Source organism: Xiphophorus hellerii, chromosome 9, assembly GCF_003331165.1.
Source record: "Xiphophorus hellerii strain 12219 chromosome 9, Xiphophorus_hellerii-4.1, whole genome shotgun sequence".
Classification (NCBI taxonomy): Eukaryota; Metazoa; Chordata; class Actinopteri; order Cyprinodontiformes; family Poeciliidae; genus Xiphophorus; species Xiphophorus hellerii.
The window spans coordinates 11,786,715-11,809,941 of record NC_045680.1 but is presented as its reverse complement, the minus strand read 5'-3'; the positions used below and the strand labels follow the sequence as shown (position 1 = coordinate 11,809,941).

The 23,227-nt window shown below is 37.6% G+C and overlaps 2 protein-coding genes across 4 annotated transcripts in view; one reads left to right on the top strand and one right to left on the bottom strand.

Annotated features, from left to right (window-relative positions):
• LOC116725219 (ankyrin repeat domain-containing protein 13C) overlaps nt 1-15,406 on the top strand; it is a 31,546-nt gene extending 16,140 nt beyond the window's left edge. For both annotated transcript variants that reach the window (XM_032571128.1, XM_032571127.1), the window contains 10 exons: nt 366-451; nt 1,340-1,385; nt 2,619-2,685; nt 3,850-3,994; nt 5,939-6,070; nt 7,893-8,054; nt 11,376-11,455; nt 11,579-11,677; nt 12,474-12,574; nt 12,667-15,406. In XM_032571128.1, coding sequence (XP_032427019.1) covers nt 366-451; nt 1,340-1,385; nt 2,619-2,685; nt 3,850-3,994; nt 5,939-6,070; nt 7,893-8,054; nt 11,376-11,455; nt 11,579-11,677; nt 12,474-12,574; nt 12,667-12,797 — 1,049 coding nt within the window. In that variant the 3' untranslated portion in view covers nt 12,798-15,406. The remainder of the gene's footprint in view (nt 1-365; nt 452-1,339; nt 1,386-2,618; nt 2,686-3,849; nt 3,995-5,938; nt 6,071-7,892; nt 8,055-11,375; nt 11,456-11,578; nt 11,678-12,473; nt 12,575-12,666) is intronic.
• Nucleotides 15,407-16,229: 823 nt separating this feature from the next.
• Nucleotides 16,230-22,877, bottom strand: LOC116725220 (serine/arginine-rich splicing factor 11). 2 transcript variants are annotated; one of them, XM_032571129.1, is made up of 12 exons: nt 22,548-22,877; nt 21,224-21,357; nt 19,143-19,252; nt 18,959-19,048; nt 18,828-18,874; nt 18,614-18,747; nt 18,261-18,342; nt 18,063-18,176; nt 17,859-17,948; nt 17,704-17,775; nt 17,452-17,629; nt 16,230-17,291 (listed from the first exon to the last, which is right to left on the bottom strand). In XM_032571129.1, exons 1-12 carry the CDS (start codon nt 22,667-22,669, stop codon nt 17,088-17,090), a joined length of 1,377 nt encoding a protein of 458 aa, XP_032427020.1. In that variant the 5' UTR covers nt 22,670-22,877; the 3' UTR covers nt 16,230-17,087. The 2 variants fall into 2 exon arrangements, with proteins under 2 accessions (XP_032427020.1, XP_032427021.1); XM_032571130.1 differs by lacking the exons at nt 21,224-21,357; nt 22,548-22,877 and adding an exon at nt 19,521-21,161.
• Nucleotides 22,878-23,227: the final 350 nt, after the last annotated feature.

Sequence of the window (23,227 nt, the reverse complement as noted above, 5' to 3'; positions counted from 1 at the left end):
AGTTCATGAAATAAAGATCAGTTAACCACTACACATAAACATAAAAATTGAGCTTTTAAAGCGAGTTTCTCAGTGATCGGGTTGATTTTCAGGACATGTTGAAAAACACAGTTTCCTTCTGCCACAACTGCAGCAGCATAACAGAGTGCATTGATGGCCTGCTTAGAGGTTGTAAAATGGGACTCAGATCCATTAAAGCAGAGTATTAAAAAGTCAAGAGTTCTCTTCTGTTTTTGGAGATGATTGCATGCATCCAGTGTTCTTTTTGCTGTGCTAAAAAAGTTTAAAAGGCAGTCCCTTTTAGAACAGAGATGAAAGGCTTCTTCGGTGTTAATGCTTCTTTTTGTCTCTTTCCTCTCCCACAGTCACAGCATTGCTGAGGAAGTTGAAGCAGCAGTCCAGGGAGAGTGTAGAAGACAAGAGGCCCAAACTGCTGAAAGCCCTCAAAGAGGTATGTAGTGCTTGGTAGTGCTTTTCCTGGCAACCAAAGATGTAGCTCTTTTGTCAAAGTAATGTTTTCTTCTCTATTAGTTGTAATAATAGTACTAATTAGTTCCTAATTTTCATTAGTTTCTAAATTCATAGGCATAACATGGATTTTCAGGCCTGTATACGACAACAAGCAGGATGTTTACACACAGGGGGGGGGGAAATTATTTAGCCTTTTTCTCAGCATCTGAGATTAAACCAGAGTAAACATTTCATGTTTTATGACATAAGATAAATAAAATAAATTCTATGTGCTAATTGCCAGAGAATCAAGGGGTATTTTTTATTACTATCTTCAAAATCAGACTTTTACACACATTTCTATTGTATTTGTAAGTATTGTCCGTAAACTGTATGATATCATTATGCGGCTGTTGACGAGCACCCCAGAAGAGAAATGAAATTCACTGTTGAATGAGAGTCATTTGTTGGAAATGTTGTGTAAATAAAACTGCATGTTGACATACACACTGCTAAGGAAATATGACGTCAGCCGCCACCAGTTAAAACGTATCCTAACCCTTACCCTACCCATCTCTGATTAGACATAAAGAGATCATACATTTATAGTGAAGCATGGTAATTTTTTCCGTATCATAATGTCTCAGAGATAATTAAGACTTTGCAATTTATTACAGACTTGAGTTAGTTATGAGTCAGACTCATTGTTAACTTCCTATTTCTGTAAATCCTCAGTTGATGACTCAACAGTTATTGATACAAAGCTCAATGTAGTTCTCACTCACAGTTTATTCCTGTTTGAGTATTATTTGTACAGAATCACAGTTACAGTAATCAATCTTAATCATTAATCATCTTGTTCTAACTAATACTGAGTCTTTATTACCAGCTTGGAGACTTTTACCTGGAGCTTCACTGGGACTTCCAGAGTTGGGGTAAGTTAAACACCAGTTCTGCTGTTCCAAAGCAAAATTATCCATACTCCTCGAACATTTTGTTACATTTCAACCACAAAATCCGGACAGTAGTCTGCATTTTTATTCAGCCCACTTTACCTTCAGAAATCACCCACTTAATAAACTCTCTATAGTAGTGAACCACTATAAAGATGTTCTGTAAAGGCCTCTGGGGTTTGTAAGAGAACATTAGTGCACAGACAACACGAAGAAGACAAAGTAACACATTAGAAAGGTGTCAAGCGTCTCACCAAGCACTGTTCAATACACCGTTTGGAAAATTGTCCCTCCACTTCACTGTTATGTGCTACTTTGTGTTGGTTTAGAACACAAAACTCTAAAAATACACTGAGGTTTGTGGGTACAGCATGTCAAAACAAAGGGCTTGTGGAGCAACAGTTTAATTTAATTTTGTAAATGACCCTCCTAGATTCAGTTAAGATGATTTAACAGTTGAGTCAGACTGATGTGAAGCATGTTAAGGAATCAGTTGGTTTATCAGCTCAGTGACTTCCTTCCAGTGCTATTTGGAGAATGGCCACTGGGACACTACTCTCCCAGCTGGATATGAACAGACACGTCCTCTTTAAAGTGGTTTTCCAGGATAAGACAGTAGTTATTTGTAATTTCAAGTATTATTAATGTTAGATCTTTGATAAAAGTCAAAGTAAGAAAAATGTTTACTCTGGGAAAAGAGTAAGTATTAGCCAGATTAAGCCAAGGGTAAATGCTCAATCTTTGTTTACTCTGGGGTAAACATGACCCCTGGGCATGTTTGTAATTCTGTAAATAATTGAAAAAGTGGAAAAGAGTAAATATCCATGCATTTTAGAAGCTGAATTTAGTTTTTATCACATTCATGGATCTGAACTTTACAGAAAATGTATTTCTCCCTTTTTGACTCTAGACGGCCACAGCTATTTTTTCTACTTTTCACTTTATACACATTTGCAGTTTTTCTTTAACTGTTAACTGTCTTCAGTTTTGTAGAGCGATATAATGCAGGAAACACACTGAAAGCCTTTGGGACATGAAAGTACTAAGCTGTAGAAGTGCATGTTATTGCCGCTGTAGATAATACTAACTTCACATCTACACGCTTTTGTAACTTTAAAATTTATTTTGCCCTTAATTATTCGCAATCTTTGTCAATTGGGATGTACTGTAGTTGAGATGTTTCACATGTGCTCTCTGTGTCTCTTCATGTTGCAGTGCCTTTGCTGTCCAGAATCCTCCCATCAGATGCGTGTAAGATTTACAAGCATGGCATCAACATCAGGTGAATCTTATAAAAAAATGGACTTGAGAAAAGTTCTTTTAGTAAAATGAGTGTAGTGAAATTAACTTTAGAACTTCTATGTACTGCTCTCAACAACTGCTCTTCTCAATTCCCCCTCTGCTTCCTATTTGTGCTCGTCAACTCAGTTTTGTGAACTAGAGTGTGAAATCATAGCCTGCCTGGGAGAAAAGTGAATGGCACGGCCTCCGAGTATAGATCTGTAACTTCTGTCTGCCTGTTTGAGTCAAAGCCTTGTAGATGGAGTTACTGTGCTGTGTAGCTCACTCAATAAAAATGCCAGCAAAAAGTCGTCAAACTGACACACGCTGACACAGTCACAGTAAAGAATCTTTGGTGGGAATCCATATCACTTCATCGGCTTTTGGGCAAAAACCTGAAACTGTTGGGGCAAAGCTTGTGTATCTGTGACATGTAGTTACACTCTTATAAGCTCCTTTTAAGGTTATGAAAATAAGAGCGCCTCCTTTATCCAGAATATAAACATGAGCCTCTACATTTTAGTGCCATAACCTATCACCTAAACCCATTTGAAGTATGAATTTGAGTTTTTCTGTCAGTGTGCTTTTCCCGTAAGAGCCAACCTTGATGTGGAGCTTCTCATTATCATCTGAAACTGCTCCTGGCTGTCTAATTTGGTATTCAAAATGCCCTCTCATTATTCTGGGGACCTAGAAATGGAAAAGAGAGACTGAGAGGGTGAAAGGAGAGAAGGGGAAAGAACTGCCACACCAAGTTAATTTGCATTCTGCTTCTACAGCATGTCCCACTTTTCATACCTACTCATGGCATCCTCCACTGTACTGTCTGGTGTTCACATACAGATCAGTAATTCTCTTTGCTGTCGTGCTTCGGTTGAAAGCTGCAGCACACAGACAAACAAGCACACACATAAGGGGTTCGAAGTTCATTTTTGATGTCCCATGGCAGTGATTAGCATCCAGAACCCCTGAAGCCTGATAGCAAATATGAAACATTTCTACACTACATAGTATTAACACTGTACTTTCTACTGGTTTTATTTGATCACTAAGTTTTGCAAGTGAGTTCTTTGGTTGTCATGTTGCAATTTATTTTAACATCCCACCCCCACTCTTTTAAGTAAACCTTATTTTTTGTCTCATTAAATGTAATTTGTGGTTATAGGTTGGATACAACCCTGATAGACTTTACTGATATGAAATGCCAGCGGGGAGACCTCAGTTTCATCTTCAACGGCAATGCTATTCCCTCTGAGTCATTTGTTGTTCTGGACAATGAACAGAAGGTCTACCAGCGGATACACCATGAGGTGAGTGAGATCTGGTGGTTCCCAAACCTGCCATGTTCATTATAACGAACACAAATGAGCTGTGTTTGGGAAAAACACAGCAGTGTATCTAAATGGATTAGAATCCCATTAATTTATTTATCATTCAATTGAAAATCTTGCTCTCACTCACTATACAAGTTCATTACACATAGACATGTGTATTCCAAGCACTCAATGTAGTTAATTTTGATTATTACTACTTTCTAAAGACACAAAATGCACCTCTATGAGGAGTGTAAACCTCAAAAGGTAATTGCCAAAGAAGCTTGTTGTTCACAGAGAACTGTATCCAAGCATATTATTGTAAAATCCAGTGGAAGAAAAATTTTGGTAAAAAATGTGCCCAAGAAACAAGGGTATTCTTGAGAGGATTGTGAAGCAAAGCCTATTCAAAACTCAAATTGGTTACATTCACGAAGGACAGGATGATGAGAATCAGAGTTTCAAGAGCTACTGAACACAGACATAAGGACATGGGCTACAAAGGTTACAACTCTTGTGTTAAGCATCTCCTCAATAAGAAACGATATCAGAAGCATTATACCTGGGCTGAGGAGAAAAACAGTTGAACTGTTGCTTACTGACCAAAAGTCATGTTTTAATATTTATGTAGATGTTGTGTTTCATGTGGAAATTAATGTCCCAAAATCTAGAGAAAGTGTGAAGAGGGACAGCATTCAAGTTGCTCGAAGTCCAGTGTAAAGTGTCCACAGTCCATGATGATCTCAGGAGCCGTTTCTTCTGCTGGTGTTATTCCACTGAATCAGTACCTCCTATAATTACACTATGCTTGAATTACAAGCAAACCGGCTGATTCTCAACCTCTCAGGAGATCTATGACATATTTTCTATAGGAAGATGAAATCAGATGCAGGAGCTTACAATGCAGACGAGCTGAAGGCTGTTATTAAAGTGATGTGGGTTTGCTGAACACTTCAGGAGTGCTACAGGTTGATCACCTCAGTGCCACTCTGCAATTATTCATGAAAAAGGATCTCCAACCAAGCACTGAGTGCAAATATGTGGAGATACTTTTCAGTAAAAAAAGAAAAAATATATATTTTATTTGACTTATATAATATTCAGTTTGTGTTTTCATAAACTCTTAGCCATTATCATCAAAATGAACAGAAAGAAACACCTGAAAAACATACGTGTAATGTAGTATGAATTAAAATTTTTGAATTGAATTAAAAAAATACTGAAAGCAATTAACTCTTCTCTGCTGTTCTAGTCAGAAATAGTTTTTTCTTATTTTAGGTCATTTAGGATCACCAGGAATCTAAATGACCTGTTTATTGGCACAATAAATAGAGAATGAATAGGTCAGATTTATTTTTGGTAGCATTGATTTGACTTCTGTCAAATCTTTTGGAGTTCCTTCCTCAAGCTTCTCAGAATAGTTCACTGGAGTTCTGGTCCATTCTTCCTAACAGAACTGGCAGAACTCAGTGACCGGTAAGATGATTGGACATTCCCATTATTGTTATGCTTGAGTATTATTGTTTGAACGGATGAATGCGGCACCTTCTCATTGTGTCAAACCAGAAAGCAATGTGTTTGAGGGGTGGTCTTAATATACCTCCATAGGCGTGTCTCCAATTAACTCAAATATCTGAATTAACCTATCAGAAGTTTCCAAATTCATGACATCATCATCTGAGCTTTTTCCTCGTTGTTTAAAGAAATGGTAATAATTCTGCACATACATTTCTGATTTGAAGAATTCATTAATAAATCTCAGACATATTCTTTCTCTCATTATTGTGGCACTTAGCAAATATAAATCATTTTGGTAATTCTATCTGACCTCAAACAAGACAAGTTGCCTATGATTTCAGCTGTATTTGTCTCAATATTCGCTGTATGTAATCCCCTGGTGTCAACTGTAGGTATTTATGTCCCTCTGTTCTGTCTTCATAGGAGTCGGAGATGGAGACCGAAGAGGAGGTGGACATTTTGATGAGCAGTGACGTTTATTCTGCCACACTTTCCACCAAGTCCATCACTTTCTCCAGGGCACAGACTGGATGGCTTTTCAGAGAGGACAAGACGGTTGGTGATGGTTATTATGAGGTTTTTAAATTTCACACAGACTCACCTTTTAATAGGATGTTCTCAAGTTCATAAAGATCTACCTGGCCAATCTCTGGAGTTGTGGTCTGTTCCCAGATATGGCAAAATAGAAATTTGATTATTGTTTAAGAAAAGGGGTCCTGAGCTGTTCTCTTTTCACAGTATTATGTAAATTATTGACTCTTATTTTAAAAACAAACTTTCTTATTTCCTGTGGTGTTTTGTATTCACGGTTTAAATGTATAAATCACCCATGTGATCTACATTTTTTTTATATGTGTAGTTTCTTTCTGTCATCCATCAATGTTAATATATGCAGTCAAGTCAAAAAAGATTACGACACACAAATAAATAATAAGCTTTTTATAAGTAATGTTCACATATTGATGTGCAGTCTTGTTTTTATTTGTCTGAGAGCCACACAACATCTTAATTGGATTAGGATGCTCAATTAGCCATTTCAGGCCAGAAATCCCCATTTTCTTCTTAACCAATTCTTGGTGGATTTACTGATATGTTTTGGGACACTGTTATGTTTCATTTTTAGTTTTCTCACAAATGGCTTCACATTTTCCTTAAGCAACATCTCATACATAATAGAGTTTTTGATGGTGAGCTAACCAGGTCTTCCTGCAGCAAAATATCCCTGAACCATGACACTTCCACCTCCATACTTCACAATTAGTTTGAGGTTCATTTCTTGAAATGCTTTATTGCATTCATGCCAAACAAGTCCTCTATTCCGGTGTCCATTGTTCCATTTTAAACTCATCTCACAAAAGACCGTTGTTCCAGAGGCCTGATCTTTGTCTTTGGTCTCTCTAGCAAACTTTTGTACTATTTTCACTGTTTTCAGAGGTTTTCTCCTGGGACATTTCCCATGAAAGTAAAACTATTGCAGTCTCTTTGTGATTGTACATGGATGTAATTTCACATCAACAGTAGTAAGACCTTGCTGTAGGTCACCACAAAGATACAGTATGTTAGGGAATTTGTTTTTGCTCCTGTCCTTGGGGTGAATTTATCTGGACAGCCAGGCATGTTGGCAGTTTGTTTTTAATGTTGTTGATTATTTCCCCTAACAGTGGAATGATTTCATTTATTTTTGAGGCCTCCTTAAATCCTTCACCACATTTAAAGAGATGTTTACATCATCTTTCTGAAGACCGGAGACAGACCTTTCTATCTCAGCATTGTGTTTTGTCTCTCGTCAACCAGTCTAAATGTCTGAAGTTTAAACTGGATAAATCTTCTTCATTCTGGTGAATAATGAGGTTCTACTCATGTCACATGATGTGATACAATTAGATGTGGTGTTAGCGCTTTTAAAAGAGGTGTCCTAATTTATTTTTCACCAGAAATTGTATTACTTTTACTTCATTCTAATGAACATTTTATGATCTTTTCTTAAGTTGTGTGTGTTTTGTAATACTACTTAACTCTCTCAGTATTGTCAGCCTTTTTGTTCAATATTTCTAAGTATATTAATATTTCTAGTATATGTTAGAAAGACACAGGCTTTCACAGTGTCATATTTTTTCACACGACCTTAAGCTATTTGCTTTTACAATGTGATTACTTTGTGCTATTCTGACCCGAATACTCATATTTTCCTGCTATATGTCTGAAACCCGGCATGAAATAGAGTAAATAAATAAGAGAGGACCACAGGTGATAGGCCTGAGGTCAAAAACAACAAAGATGGGGCAGGAGGACACAGAAGCGGTGAATGAGATAACTTCTGTTTAGAGAGGAAATTGATGATAGAGGAGGCAGACTGATCTGTTTCTTCTCTCTCCAGGAGCGCGTGGGAAACTTCTTGGCAGATTTCTATTCTGTGAACGGCCTGGTGCTGGAGTCCAGAAAGAGACGAGAGCATCTGAGTGAGGAGGACATCTTGAGGAATAAAGCTATTATGGAGAGTCTGAGCAAAGGAGGAAACCTCATTGAGCAGAACTTTGAGGTGACACTACATGTTGTTTGGATCTTTTATTGTTTATTGGAAAAACCGTAACCCCCTATTATCCCTTAATCTTTGTTACATTTTGTCTCTACTACATAAATATGAAATGTTTCTGGTAACAAAGTGAAGTATGTGGTTCACTGAAAAAGTAGTCTGCAATTGGATGGAAAGGTCGGGGTTGCAATTTCGTCCCCCGCCACATTTCAGTGTTTCCTTGGGCAATGCACTCAACCTCAACCTTTGAATGTCTGTGACGTTATTATACATAAATATAAATCCTGTTTACTTGTACCTGCAGCGTAACCATCAGTCCAATCTTGACACTGCATTGTCCCGCTGGACCCTTGGGGTAGGACCTGAGTCTCTCAGACTAAATAAGTCACAATATCTCACTGCTATTTGCATTTGGGGATAAAGCCTGTGGAAACACCATGGATTTCTTGATGGACTTTCTTCAGAAATTTTGCATGACTCATTGAAAAATTCCTGCCTGCTTTTGGGACAGATGATTCTTTGATGTCCTGTCAGCCACCCGGCCTGCATTTTAGACCCACTTCTGCCACCTTGTGGAGAAAGAATTAAAACTACACCTCCCCTCATGACATCCCCTCACTGTCGTATGTTCCAGTTTGCTTAGCAAGCTGTTGTCTGAACTCAACATTGAACTGGTCACACGGGAAAGACAAAGCCTCTCAACGCCCACTGGATGCCTTTTAACTGCTCTCTTGTTTTTTTTGTTCTTGTGCACTCTCTCTTGTTCTGTGGTAGGCTTTGTTTTTTCACATTGCCCTCTGTTGTTATTTAGTCCATTTACAGAGCTATGAACGCGAAAAGCCATGGTGACAGTGGACCTTAGCTCCACTTTAGGAATAGTTCGCCTTCAATTTCAGCAAATAGGGCTACAACTGATGTGTTAACAGTTGCGTGAGAGAACATCTGTGGGCTCAAGCAATTGTGCAAGACCTTTAAACTAAGCATGACAGCATTGATGACATGAGGGATCTGTTAAAAAAACAAAAACAAAGAGAAAAAGTCAGAGGCCAAGGGGACTGACACACCAGTAGATTCTGTTCTGAACAGCTTTTGTGTTCTCTGTTTTCATCACAACAACATGCCTGGACTGGAACACAACGACATGCAGGAAAAACACATCTGTAAATCTAAGGTTGCTTTTCTTGGTTCTTTTTCACAAGTTGTTCAACTTTCTCTTGGGACATTAAGATGACCTGTCATTGTCCCATAGTATTCTCCCCTTGTGGCTTTACCACTGCTTGAAAGAGATAGGTCAAATGGAGTAATAGTCAAATATTACATGAACATTGGCAAGCAGGAGTTAATTCTGGGAGAATGTCAATTTTAGGATTAACAGGATGGCACTTGTCCCAGATCCAGTTCAGGGACAGTCAGTACAAGCTGCCCAATCCTAAAATAAACTGAAACTGAAGAAGAACACTTATTAGAAAAGGCTGAACAGAGATTCCTCTCTTCGGGAAAGATGATTTAGCTTGAAAAGAAAATTCCTGCATGCTTTTTATGACTTGCTTTTCACGCTGCTTTGGTGGTAGGAAGTGTTTCCTTTGGGGGGTAAAATTAATCAGAGGAAGAAATCTGATCTACCTACCCTCAGCAGCAATACGTTTTACACCGTCTCACATTTCAAGATCCCTTCACTACAGTTGAATGGTGCACCTACAGTGCCTGTAATCACTCTGGTCCCCATCCTGTTCACCAAATAATCACAAATATCTATAAATTCTGTGTTGCTTTTATGTTGTAGACCATTACATAGTAGTTCATAATTGTGATAGGAGAGGAAAATGATGCGTGATTTTCAAAGTTTAAAGGAAAAACATTAATAATCGAGCACTTTTCAAAACATCTGTTACAAAGAGCTTTGGATAAAATTAAAGATAAAACCAAAATAAAATCCAGCATTAGTAAGAATATTACAGAATACTCAGGCATTCACATAGGCAAACAAAAATATTAAATACAATTCAGTAAAAAAAAAAAAAAAGTTAACATCTTAATGGAAAGACTCTTCCATAGGTTCAGAACCACCACAAAGCAGAATCACCTTGTGATGTAATAAGAGCACCTTGATCAAATGAGCAAACCTAACTGGTTTAAAGGGCTAGAATAAAAATCGGAACAGTGTGATGTGCATTTATGTTCAGCTTGTCCTGAATCAACACTTTGATGAAGAATCATTCACTTCATTTACATCTGCAGCTCATTTGGGGTGTGTCTCTCTGTACACACTATCGGAGAGGACAGAGGCTCCCTGACGAAAATATTTGTGAGTTGTTTAATTGTGAACAAGAAGTTTCCACAATTTAGGAGGATTCTCTTTAATTGGGGGAACTAATTTAAGAGAACCCTTCTTAATCATATAAGTCAAATATTTAAATAACTACAAACTAAAATCTGACTGTTGGTATTTTTTGGAGGATCTCTGGAGACGACCATACTATGTTGAAAAAGTTTTTAGGTATCCCCGTCATCCTGGGGACTGCATTGTTTTAGGCTTAAAGTCCTAGCAGGGTCTCCGTACATAAACCAGGCTCAATGGAGCAATCAGACTGACAATATGTATAAAGGTGAACCACAGCCCACTTATTGGGTAATTATGTTACATAATCAGTCCACACTCAGAACCTGAGATAAGGATTTCAAAGGGCTGTTTCCTCAGAAAGGAACTGATCTTGTGATGTATTTAACTCCAGATCTTTTACCTGCATGACTGCATGATTATGAAATAACATTATCAATTCTCCCATTGTCTGAACAAAAGATATGAAGTTAATTATTTCACCACATCACAGGCTTGCATTAAAAATAATTCTTGATGATTATAGTCCCACCGGAGTGCAAACCTGAACTCAATGTTAATGTAATTAGGAGTACCTAATAAAAACAGGTTTGTGGTAATATTAATATTGCAAAGGATTGCTTAAATAGAGTATTTGTTGACTTTTTCTTAATCATAAATTCTTGCCTTGCATTCCAGTAATATGTTCAATGAAAAAGTGGATAAAACACTAAAAGGTCGCATAGAGCTGTGACATGTTAATGTGGATTTAACTATGTGGACTTATCATAATTGCAATATTCAACAGTATCTTCATAACATGACTTCTTAATATTATACATCCTAACTGTAAATATTTGCAAATAACTATTCCTTTCCTTTCCATTTTAGGAAAATAGATAAGTTTAAATAAAATTTTACTTCCTTGATTATTTTGTTAATTAAGGATTAACAAAATCCTTGATTTTGGCGATGATTTTTAAGTTCAGCCTTCCCTTTGTTCCTTTTAGCCAATGAGAAGGCAGTCTTTAACCCCCCCATTACCCAACACTATTTCCTGGGAGGAATACATCACTGCAGACAATGGAAGGTAAGTGTCTAAAACTTGCTTTGTGAAAGATAAGTCTACATGATCAATATATAAAGAATTTTTAATTGGTACATGATGGCATATTTTAAGATGTCATCTTGTGTGCTGCATCTCTCTCCACAGAGCACCTCATTTAGGAAGGGAGCTGGTCTGTAAAGAGAGCAAGAAAAACTTCAAAGCTACGATAGCCATGAGTCAAGACTTCCCTCTGGGCATTGAATCGTGAGTGTTTAATTTTAGAGGCCCTCTAGTCAGTCATTAAATAGATTAGTGATAAAAATTTGACTTCTCCAGTGATGCTGAGAAGTTTACAAAATTTTCATGGGCATTTGTGACGTATTTTCCAAGTTTTAACATATGATCCCCGTTAGATGAAATGAAATTGGCTTAAATATTCTGGAATGACCCAGGAAACACCAAGGCTCAAACCTGGCAGATGCAGGCGCATCAATGCCACTGTGTGCAGTGAAGCAAGTTAAACAAAAGCCCAGAATGAGAGTGTTATGACCAAGGAATAAGCACTGTTTCAGAGTAATCACTTTCAGGTTTTACTGAAATCTGCAGCTGCCCACATGGGCAAGCTTTCAGGTCTCATGGTGTGACGAGAGAAACTGAATTTAGCTTAAAACTCAATTAGAAGAAGAATGAAGAATCAAGATGAGCTTATTAGTCATAAAAACACTACAACAACTCTCAGCATGTTGGAAACAGTGTCATGCTAAGTGTCTCTTTTACTGGTGGGACAATGAAGAATAAAAACTTCCTCTAATCAACTTCCTTTCAAATCTTCAACTGGCAATCCACTTTAAGTGAGCTCTGTCTGTCATTAAGAGCCAAATATTCAATCTAAGGTATGCCAGGTCCTCGTTCATAGCTACCAATCAAATAACTTAAAACCTAAAAACATGACAACATTCATGTTGATCTGGAGTGCATGTAAAGGTCTAACATGCGCTGCATATTTGTTCTTGTTGGTAAAGCTAAATCTGTGACGATTATTGCTTTTGCCCTCCTTCAGGTTACTGAATGTCCTGGAGGTGATTGCACCCTTCAAGCACTTTAATAAACTCAGGGAGTTTGTTCAGATGAAGCTCCCCCCTGGCTTTCCTGTCAAACTCGGTAAGCAGACGCTCACTGCAGACCGGATCACTGCGGTTTGGGGAAATATTTCCATTTCACTCAGTGACTTGTGTTTTTGTGGTTTCTTGCAGACATCCCTGTCTTTCCTACTATTACAGCCACGGTCACGTTTCAGGAGTTTCGCTACGACGAGTTCGATGAATCCATTTTTACCATTCCCACTGACTACAAAGAAGACCCAAGCCGCTTCCCTGACCTTTAACCTCTCGCCTTGGTTTTTAATCCTACAAAACACACCTTTTATGAATGGAAACCCCTGTCACATGCTCAGACTCTGAACACAGACTGTACAGCAGCAGGATGAGAAGACACACAGGATCAACTCTGCAGAGGAGTTGACCTCAGTCGATATGAACATAAGCTGGGGCGTTTCGGATTCTTACTCTAACCTCCAAATCTGACACAGCGCAGCAGGAAGTGTAGGTAACTGAGATTTTTCGTCAAAGGGCATTGAAGTGAAAAAATGGCAGCAGAGCGGGGGGGGTTATTTATATGAGGTAAGAGTAGAATAAAGAACTACCAGTTCAGTTGACCTTTTGTATTTAAGTCTGTGTTGTTTTTAAAGGGATTGTGTCTAACTGACATGTAGTGACGCACTGATAATACTGTGTGAGATGCTTTTATGGGAAGTCTGCTCAGAGTTCATTTTGGGTTCTTTAGCTATTTGAGCACAGTGGACAAAACCATCTCAAAATGCAAAAACCTTTCAAGTTTTTTCTATTTACTGCCAATACAAAGAGTAAAATCATATACTGCTGAAACCAGATATTTATATACATTAAAAAAAGACACATTTTTGTCACTGACACTCTCTTTTTGTTTTAAATCTACTAAGATTACCAAAATTATTTCTGCAGTTTTGGGGGTGTTGTTTTTTTCTTTTTCCTTCCAAAAAGTCTCCATTTATTTCCTTAGTATTTAAACTGTATGACTTGAGTTAAGCTGGTTTAAATATGTTGGTGTCTTGCTCACAGGTGATTGGAGGACAGAATGGAAAATGGTCCATTTGTTCTAGGATTTACACGCATATTTCAAACCAAAACACATACTTGTGTAAGTGTGTAATTCCCTTTCCTATATCTTGGCCAATTTCATTTGATTTTTCCGTGATATCACACAACATGGGATTAGTTTGAGGTGTTGACATAAAATACATTCACAAGTGAACCGTCAGTTAACTATTAAAAGGTTACAAAAGCATCACCTGAGCTAACCAAAGTTATTAAAAAGGGATTGTAATATGTAAATGATGAAAGTAATCAAAATTAATTCAATCAATTTTATTTGTATAGCACATTTCAGCAACAAGGTGGTTCAAAGTGCTTTGTTTCATAAAAACACAAAAAAGTCATAGAAACAATGTAACCACTAATTGAGTGACCAGTAACAACATTACGTTTTGTTGATTTGATTTAAAGGAACTCAGTGTTTCAGCTGTTTTGCGCTTTTCTGGACATTTGTGCAAAACAGCACAAATGTTTTGTTCCAGATTTGTGTGCTAAGCTATTTTCTTATTATTCTGGCATTTAGCAAATAGAAATATTTTTGCTGTCCTAACTGATTTAAAACAGATACATTATTTCGTCTTTTCATACAGTGTATGTAAATGTCTGGTTTCCACCTTAAAATTATTGTAATGCTTAATGAATTACTTCCACCAATCACTGATAACACATTTACTGGATCAAAAGACATGCAATGACAAATGTACATTTGGGAAAATAAGTTTTTTTTTTTTTTTTTAGATCAAAATCAGCTTTTTAAAAAAAGAATTCCTCCTTTGCACATAGCAAAAATGTGTAATTGTTTGTGTTGAGCAAACATTTTCACAAGCATGGAGTCGTATCACTCTACTTGGTCACTATTTAGACTCTCTAGGACAGCTCTTCAGTTTAAAGACTCTTGTTTTGTGATGTCAAACTTTCAATTGAGCTTCTGAAAGATCAAAGTTGCAGCTGCAGATCTTCACGGTACATCAGTCTCAATAAGCAGCAGTGAGTCTTAAGTTGTGCTAATTAAACCTTTTGTTTTTTATTTCATGTTTTAATCTGAGTAGCAAATCTGTTCAAACAGGTTCTATATGGACAACACAGATTTTAAGTTTTTAACTATTACAGCATACATAAAGAGTTAACACATAGAGCCAGGGCTTTTCCTCTGTGCAGTATATTTGTTGGGTTTTGGGTGTTGGTTTGTCTTTTTTAATTCTTTGAACTGACAAGAGGGTAATTTCATTTTTGATGTAGCATCCAGGGTTATCTCAAACTCTTATTGGTTTGTAAGTTGTGGTACATTTTTCTACGTACATTTGTTTAAATGAGCAGTAATCTCTGAATTGTTTGATCATCTTTTTCTTCAGTAATGCACCTCTCTGATATGTTTGGAAGAATTTATTTGAGGTTGTATTTAAAAAAAACAAGCACAAAACACCTGCAAAGATTCCGTCTGAAAAGATGAAACAAAGAAACTGACCTGTTCTTGTTCATAAAAACTGGCGACTGCAGGATATTCCTGTTGTACAGGTGGATCAGTCTTTCAGCAAATATTGCTTTTATTTAGTTCCAGTTTTCTTTGTTTCATGACGTTCCAAACTACTTTAGGTTCAGCTAGTGGAGGTGTGTCTCTTCTTCCATTTCCGTGTTTTATTTGTTAATTTCCTGGCTCCACTTGTTCCAATTTTAAATGTTTTCTATAGGCATTTCTCCATTAAACTTCATGTCAGTTGTACAGCGAAAAACTGTTGTATAAGTCAGCAACACTATTTTCATATAAAATATACTAAAAAATAAAAATTCCTCATATCTGTCTGGACATCATGCCTTTCCACTTTAAGGGCAAAACATACATACTGCTGTTCTTATTACAAACTTCAGGAAACTACATAAGTCAGTAAAAATATTTTTAATTATTTCATTTTTAATGATCTGGTATTGTTGCTACAGGAAAGTTTTTCTTGTTTCTTTGGAAAATACATACTATAGATGTACATATTTTCTATAAAGAATATATTTTAAAGTTTTAGATTTTATATGAAGTGTATCTGAATCCTTGTTTTTTTGCACATATTAATCCTTCAGATCATCAAATGCATTTTTGATATCAAAAATATCTTGTGTAAATACAAAAAACAGTATTCAGATGGTTTTATTTAAGGAAAAAAATGTTAATTAACCTGGCCTTATAGCACATTTCAGCAAAGTGAACAAACAAAAGAAACAGAGTGGCAACATAGAGAATAAAAAGTTATAATTCAGACAAAAATGAATCAATGTTGCAGTTATTAGTCAAAGGCAATTCTAAATGAATTCAATTTCAGCCTTGACTTAAAGCAACTCAAGTGTTTCAGTAGCAGTTTTCTAGGAGTTTGTTCCAGATTAAAGGAGCATCGAGCCTGAATGCTGCATTCTCGGAGCCACGTTATTTCTATACTTTATGTCCAGGTGTTAAGGTAGAACCATTAACCTATAAACATCTTTATGATTCCAAACTTGACTTGGTGCAAAACACAAAAAAGATCAAGCAATATTAAGTACAGGTCAGTAGTTTTCTGATGGCAGGTTGGATTAAAGCTGAGCACACCTGGCTCCTCTTGTAATAACAGACGTCTGCGTGGAACAGTTATTCAGCAACACGATTATTTAGACAGTGCTTTTATTTAAAACCCAGTTTTCATTGTTCCATGACATTCCTTTGTACAGTAAAGTTTTGCTAGTGTGTTTGTGCCTCTTGACCTGATTCAACATGTACATTTAACAGACATTTCATCCTGACTTCAGCTGCTTTAATCCCAAATGTTTTCTGTGAGAATCTATATCAACTGTACAGCAAAAATCCCAACATGGAACATACTAAAAAGTAAAAACGGTGGACATTATGCTGCAGCAAAAGCTAAATTGTGTTAGTCAGCTACAGTAATTTAAAAGTACACTTCCAGAAATAACATGATAGATTCATTTTAACTGCATAAATGTTTATGTATTATTAATTAAATCAATTATTACTGCTCTGCCTTAAGTAGAGTTGAAGCCACTTTGTTTTGAAATTGTTATTGTATTGGAGCCAGTTTACACACAACTATATTTCTGGTTAACAGCTTCATGACAGTGCATTAAAGTTCATCTTAACTTTGCCACAATTTAAAGAAACATGGTGCTGGTTGATAAATGACAACAAGGAAAATATTTTTAAGTCAAGACAAGAGAGGTGGGGAAAAACAATCCTACTGAAAATGTTCAGTTTTCAGGAAAACTATACAGCATTAAAAACATGATCGCTAAACAAATGGCATAAATCATAGTTTAAAAACCATATTTCATGTCATTTGTATTTTAGTCCCGATCTTATCTTTACAAAAATGACCAGATCTAGGCCCTCTGTCCACAAGGTTTTTGCTGTTAAGATAAAAACCTGCTAACAGTTATCAGGCACAGACATAATGAGGCCCAGATTAGGAATAGGAAAAGAATTCAGTAGATGGTGGCACAGAAAGTTCTTAGTCGCTCATCTCCATGTCCTCCTGATGGCGATCGTCTCCGTTTAGTTTGGACCTTTTGGACATTTGACGCTCGTCTCGCTCCATGTCCTCCTGATCTTTGGGAGATGACACAGAATCCGATTCGCTCCTCCTGTCATCTTCCTCCTCCCCTGCTTTGTCGCTGTCGTAGCCTTGCTCCTCTTCATCGTAGTCCCGTGTAACCTGAAACACCAGTGTCCTGTCACTCAACAAACATGGGAGGTTTTGTTTGCATATGAAAGCACAGATGAAGCCAAGTAGCTCCAACATCTACAGAACAGCTTTCAGTCTGGGGTATTTTAAGATCAGGGCTACATGTGAGAATTCATTTCTGGACACGTACTTTTACGTCTCCTTTCTCGCTGTCGGATTTGCGGTCCCGCTCTCGTTCCTTGTCTTTGTTCTTCTTTTTCTTGCTGGTGGAGCGTTCTCGTTCGTCTCTGGTGTGGTTCCGCTCTTCCCTCCTGTCCCTATCGCGGTTCTTCTCGCGATCCTTGTCCTTCTTCTTTTCCTTCTTGTGGCTGTTAAAGTAACACATCCAGCCTGTCAGTCGGCTCGTTTCGATTAGTTATACAGAAAAGACATGAAAACTCACCGGCCGACGGACGGAGACGTGGAAGGCCGTTTCCTTGGGGACCGGGAAGCAGTGCGACTTCGCCTGCGCCTCCTAAAAGCCGAGCAGGATTAGACTATAGATGAACCACGCAAGATGACGCCTGTCTTTCCTTTTAGCAAGACACAGCAACTCACCGACTGATGCTGCGAGACCTCCTGGCACTGCTGTAGCTTTTAGGAGGCGTCTTGGATTTTTTCTTGGACTTTTCTTCTTTTCTCCTGTCCCTGTTAAACAAATAAAATATCTAAAAGTGCCTCGGTGCTAGCAGACATGGGTTTTGTCATGACAACAGCAGTAACCCAGACATGTGGTCAGAAAGACTTCAAAGAGCTGTGGACCTGGATCTGCTGCGACGGCTTCTGTCCCGAGAGCGAGTCCTCCTCCTCCTCGGACTTTTGGATCGCCTCCGGCTCCTTGAATGGGAACTTCGCCTAGATCTGCTGTTTGAACGTCTGTGTAAAATATATATGAATATATATTTTAAGTAATTTGAAACTGTTAATGAAAAGTTCATTTTACTTGACTGTTTTCTTTACTTGTGTTTTGACCGAGACCTCGAGCGTTTGCGGCGCGACCTTGAAGGAGATCGGGAATGTTTGCGCTTGTCATCTTTTTTACCTGCAGGCATTGAGAAGACAAAATAAGTTCAGCAGTACAAATCTAAAACCTAAAAATCAACTGAGTTTTTTTCCCCATTAGGTATTAACAATAATTACTAAAAGAGCAAAATAAACCCCTAAAGTATTCTCAGTGTCTGTGTAATGAATCTATGTGAGTTTCCTTTTGGAAAAAAAAAAAAATCTAATTTATGGAGATGCATTTCAAGCAAATTAATTCCTAAAGCTTCACAACGTGGTTTAAAGGTTAGAGCACTAAAAACTGAACTCACTTCCAGGTTCGATGGCAGCAGAAATCAGAGACTGGGCCTCTCGGACTCTCTTCATCGCCTCTTCAATCTCCTTGTTGGAGGAATCTGGCTTCAGACCCGGGGCAAGGTTTAATCCGGCTGCCAGTGGGTTCAGCCTGCAAAAACCATTCTGTACATTTAAAACAAATATATGACAACAGTAACACTGCAAATTTAGAAAATAGTAGTTTCTTACTTTGGGTCAATAGACTGCATAAGCTTGAGGAAGTCCGCAGAAAAAGCCTGAGAAAGAAATGAGAGAGATGATACCTTAGTAAGAGAATTCAATTTTTCCATGTTGGAAGTGTAACTGTAGCAGATTCTTACTTGGGGACTCATGTTGGGCCCCGCAATTCCCATAGCAGCTATTTGGTCCATGCTGGGAGCCCCAAGACCTCCGAACGGGGTTGCTCCTATCTGCAGTGTTGAACATTCACACACTTAACACACTCAGAAACAACAGTTTTAATAACAATAATAATCATAATGCAAAGGTAATATGAAGACTGACCGAGGCCAGAGGGTTGGGTGTTGGAAGAAGACCTCCTCCTGGCATCATTCCTGCTACAGCGTTGGCTGGAGCCAGAAGCGACATCGCTTTAGATTCATCAGGAATGACTCCTGAAGAAAAAATGAAAAGATCTCAGTTCATGTTCGGGGGGGAAAAAAAACGTCAGCAACACTAAGACAAGACTTTCAGACAAGCCACCTCTGTTTAACTACATTGTAGTTAAAAACATGGAGAATAAAAATCCGCTTTTTGTCTTGTCTGTAAATCTTGATACCTGATTTTTGTTTTTTGTGAAAGTGTAATTGTGGGATTAGTAGCTATGAGATTAAGAAATAATCACAATACACACTGTGATCAACACTGCCAAGATTTTATCACCTGTACTTGTTTTTTAAGTCATGAACCAAACGTTAGCAAGCACAGCCAGTTGTCCCGTGGGATGTGCTCTCAAATTTCATTATGAACAAGCGACCTGCGCCGGCTGCTTCGCTATAAAGCACACAAAAACATTGAGATACAAAACAAAAAAAAACAAAGTTCATGATTTAGATGTAGAGACAAAGATACATTTCAACATCACTTACCATAACTTTTATTAAAAATACTCAGTTGTACCTTTACCCGCCTCTTCCTTACATTAGCATGAAAAAATAAACGTGGCCACCACATTTCTGTAATGCTACATTTAAACCAAAAGTACATTGTGCAAATGCTACACAAGCATAATATGTGCTAAACAGTTAAGGTTTAATGCCAGCAATAATGAGAAAATGACATGAAAGATTATGTCCAAAGCTGAAGAGAACCAAACAGTAAAATCAAAAAGAAAATATTATCAGATGATCATCCATGGCTGTGTAATCTGGAAACAGGCTAATTTTAATAATAAAATATTTCCTTTTTAAAAAAAAAAAGAGAGAGAGAGAGAGAAAGAAAGGGAGGGAGGCAGGGAGAGACATCTGATTTCACACACACTCATTCACACAGACAGACACTTGAGAAACGGGGTAAGGCTGCGGAGGACAAAACTGTTGGTGGCATTTTCAGCAGGGCCTGGAATATAGGGCTGGCTGAACCAGGAAAAACAACTGTAAAACACAACAACAAAAGAAACACCACTGTTAAACGTTAGAGTGACTCAACTCCATCAGAGCTATATGTATGGAGAGGGACAGTTTCCAAAAGGCATTTTAACATGTGGCGCCATGTGGCGACTTTAGCATAACTATAGATTTCCCAGCATGCACACCTGACTGTTTAACTTATCATTTGATCTTGCTGTGTGATGTCCCATATATCTTTTTTCTAAATGTGACTGATTTAACACCTTGACCAACAACAGATTTAGATCCAGTGTTTATCATTTTCTATAAATCTTGTTTTGCAGAGAAATTTAGGCTAACGTAAAATAAATTGTGAAAGTTCATCCAACAACAATTAATAAATCTTTTCTCTATGTGAACACTTCAAAAATATCTGCATAAAATAAAACATAGATAAATCTACCTGTCAGTTAAATAATTTTGTTTGAGCTGCATCATATTTGATCTCTAGATTTATCACTGTGGCGCGTTTCACAGTGCCTATGATCATCATGGATTGTGACTCAAGGATGCCGCATTTTCTTGACGGTGACGGATATTTTATTCTACCTGGTCTCTATTTATTCTACCTTGAGAAATAACTCTATCTTTTAAGAAAGGATGCCTTGAACAGAAAGAGAAAAAAAAATCAAGTTAATATTTTACTGCAAGGCAAGAAACCGGAGGGGCTTGTGAATCTGGTGCCATTATTTTTTTTCTAACCGCCTGACGGCAGCAGAGGACCACTTTCAGTCTGCATGGATGGCGCTCTCTGCAAATGACTTGTCCACTATGAAAACCACAACACAAATAACAGAGAGAGAAGTTTACAGCTGATTGTAAGACAGAGACACAAATGTACATTTCCCTTAAAAAATATATTTTAAAAAAAGCTAATAATGGTTCAGGTTCAGCTAATTCTACCCAGTATACCTTAAACCTGTGATATACAGACAGAAATAGAAATGTGAATGGCAAAGGGACAGACTGGACACCCACCTTCAGCAAAAGGAACCACGATCAAGGCCCTGTCCACGAAGACGGTGTTCGTCAGATGCTGGGACACTCCGACAGACTCAGGCTCATGGAATTTTACAAAACAGACACGGGAAGTCACAGGCAAGGGAGAGTCACTGGAAGAAAATACAGACGTGTTGTGCAAAGAATACGAAAATCAAAGAATCAACAAGCCCTCCTTGCTGCCGGGAAAACTGGTTCATAATGGATTTCTGCAACAGCGTCCCAACAGTTCCAAAGTAATCTAGTTTTACTATTTCCATTACATTTATCTAACTGTGACTTTTAGGAAAGAATATCTGTTTAATTACTAATTCATTTTATTTATTCACCTCTCCTAAGGGGATCTATATACTTTTGTATGTAGAGCTGCTGCAGATAGCTGTCATAGCTAAGAAGATTAACTATTATAATACATACATTCTAGATTTTTAGTCAACACAATTTTATTTTTTCTTCATTATTTTTTTAAAGCAAAAGTATAGATTGTTTTCCTTCCAACCACTTTATGTGTTTACTGCCATTTGAAGCAACATTGTTGCTATATGTTTGTACACTTAATAATGTTTTCGCAACATTTTCAAAACGTAAAAGTTATTTTTAATCAACTTCAGTGTGGTCCACACAAGAAACCCATTATGAGCCCAGCCAGACTAAGTAATCATCCAGCTGAGTGAAGTCTATACTGGGTCTGGGTTAATCTAATATAAAGAAAAGAAAAAGAGCAGATTACAATCTTATTACTTCATAACCAAAGACAAAATACAACACATGATCTTCTCGGGCACCAGATACATTTACAGTGGACCCAATAAGAAAAACAACAAGATGCAGCACATATTTTAAGTTGTTTATTATTTCCCTCTTACTTATTACAACTCTACTAATTTTATTCTGAAACTTTTGATAATAGGAAAAGCACCAGTTGCTTTACTTTTACAAATCAATAACAAAAAAAAAGCTGAAAACCTCTCGGAAGGTTTTATTTAATTATTACAAATAGTTGGGTAAAAAAACACTACATTCTATAATAATTTATTACTACAACAGTAAAAGCAAAAATAGTTATTATTTGTTTAGTTGGTCTCATAATTACGGTCTTAAGTGAATTTGAAATTCAAATATGTGTTATTGGGAGAGAAAAACAACAACAACAAAACCATTGAGGATTTCCATGGACGAACTGACGGGGAGGCGGTAAAATATTAGCATTAGCATACAGCCAGGCCTCTGGTGATTCCAAAGGCCTCAGCTGCCAGAGACAAGCTAACGCAGACTAAGCAGGGCTTTATTTCTGAATACTCACTCAGGTGGAAACAGCTTGAGCTCCTCTATGGTTCCGAGAAACCCAAACAGAGTCCTCATTTGCTCGGACGTTGTGCTCGGGGAGACGTTTGTCACCTGGATGACGTGAGTGCTGGAGCTCATTTTCACACGCGCTAATTAAGCTAGCCAGCCCTATGCTAGTGCACTAAAGTTGAAATTAAGCAAATATTAAAGCTCAGAGTTTAAAAAGCAACAGGCCTCTATGAAACCCGAGCATGTCTTCTGTAGGTATAAAAATGGGGATGCTTTCAGCGGACAGAGCAACTGTGCTGCTGACGAGACTAGCGATGCCCTGGTGCTGCTTTCAGGGACAGTTAGTCACGCTCCTCGTATCCATAAACGTAATAAATCTAAAACTGGATGGATGGATGGATGGATGGATAGCTTTTGGAAAGGAACTTGACATAAAACCTGTAGTGCATGTTTACACTACTTGTACTACTTCTTCTTCTGGTGTTGAGAGTGAGAAAAATTCATTGAAAGTATCTTTTAACCTAGTAGTATTTTCTACTTACTAATAAGTAGTATTTTCCTCATAATTAGTGTGCTTAAAACTATCGAAGACTGACGGCCTGTGAAGGGGTTAGTGCAGTCTTGCCTACCTATTTTAAAGGAATAGGTCTCATAATTCGGATCGTACCTGAAGGAAGCACGACTGAA

Bases quoted from the DNA above. Each gene is read 5' to 3' on its own strand.
- LOC116725220 (XM_032571129.1), bottom strand. From the start codon at position 22,669: ATGAGCTCCAGCACTCACGTCATCCAGGTGACAAACGTCTCCCCGAGC. The intron at 19,049-19,142 runs GTCAGTCTTCAT...TCAACACTGCAG, and splicing joins CACCCAACCCTCTGGCCTCG to ATAGGAGCAACCCCGTTCGG. The intron at 18,875-18,958 runs GTAAGAATCTGC...TTTCTTTCTCAG, and splicing joins GGCCCAACATGAGTCCCCAA to GCTTTTTCTGCGGACTTCCT.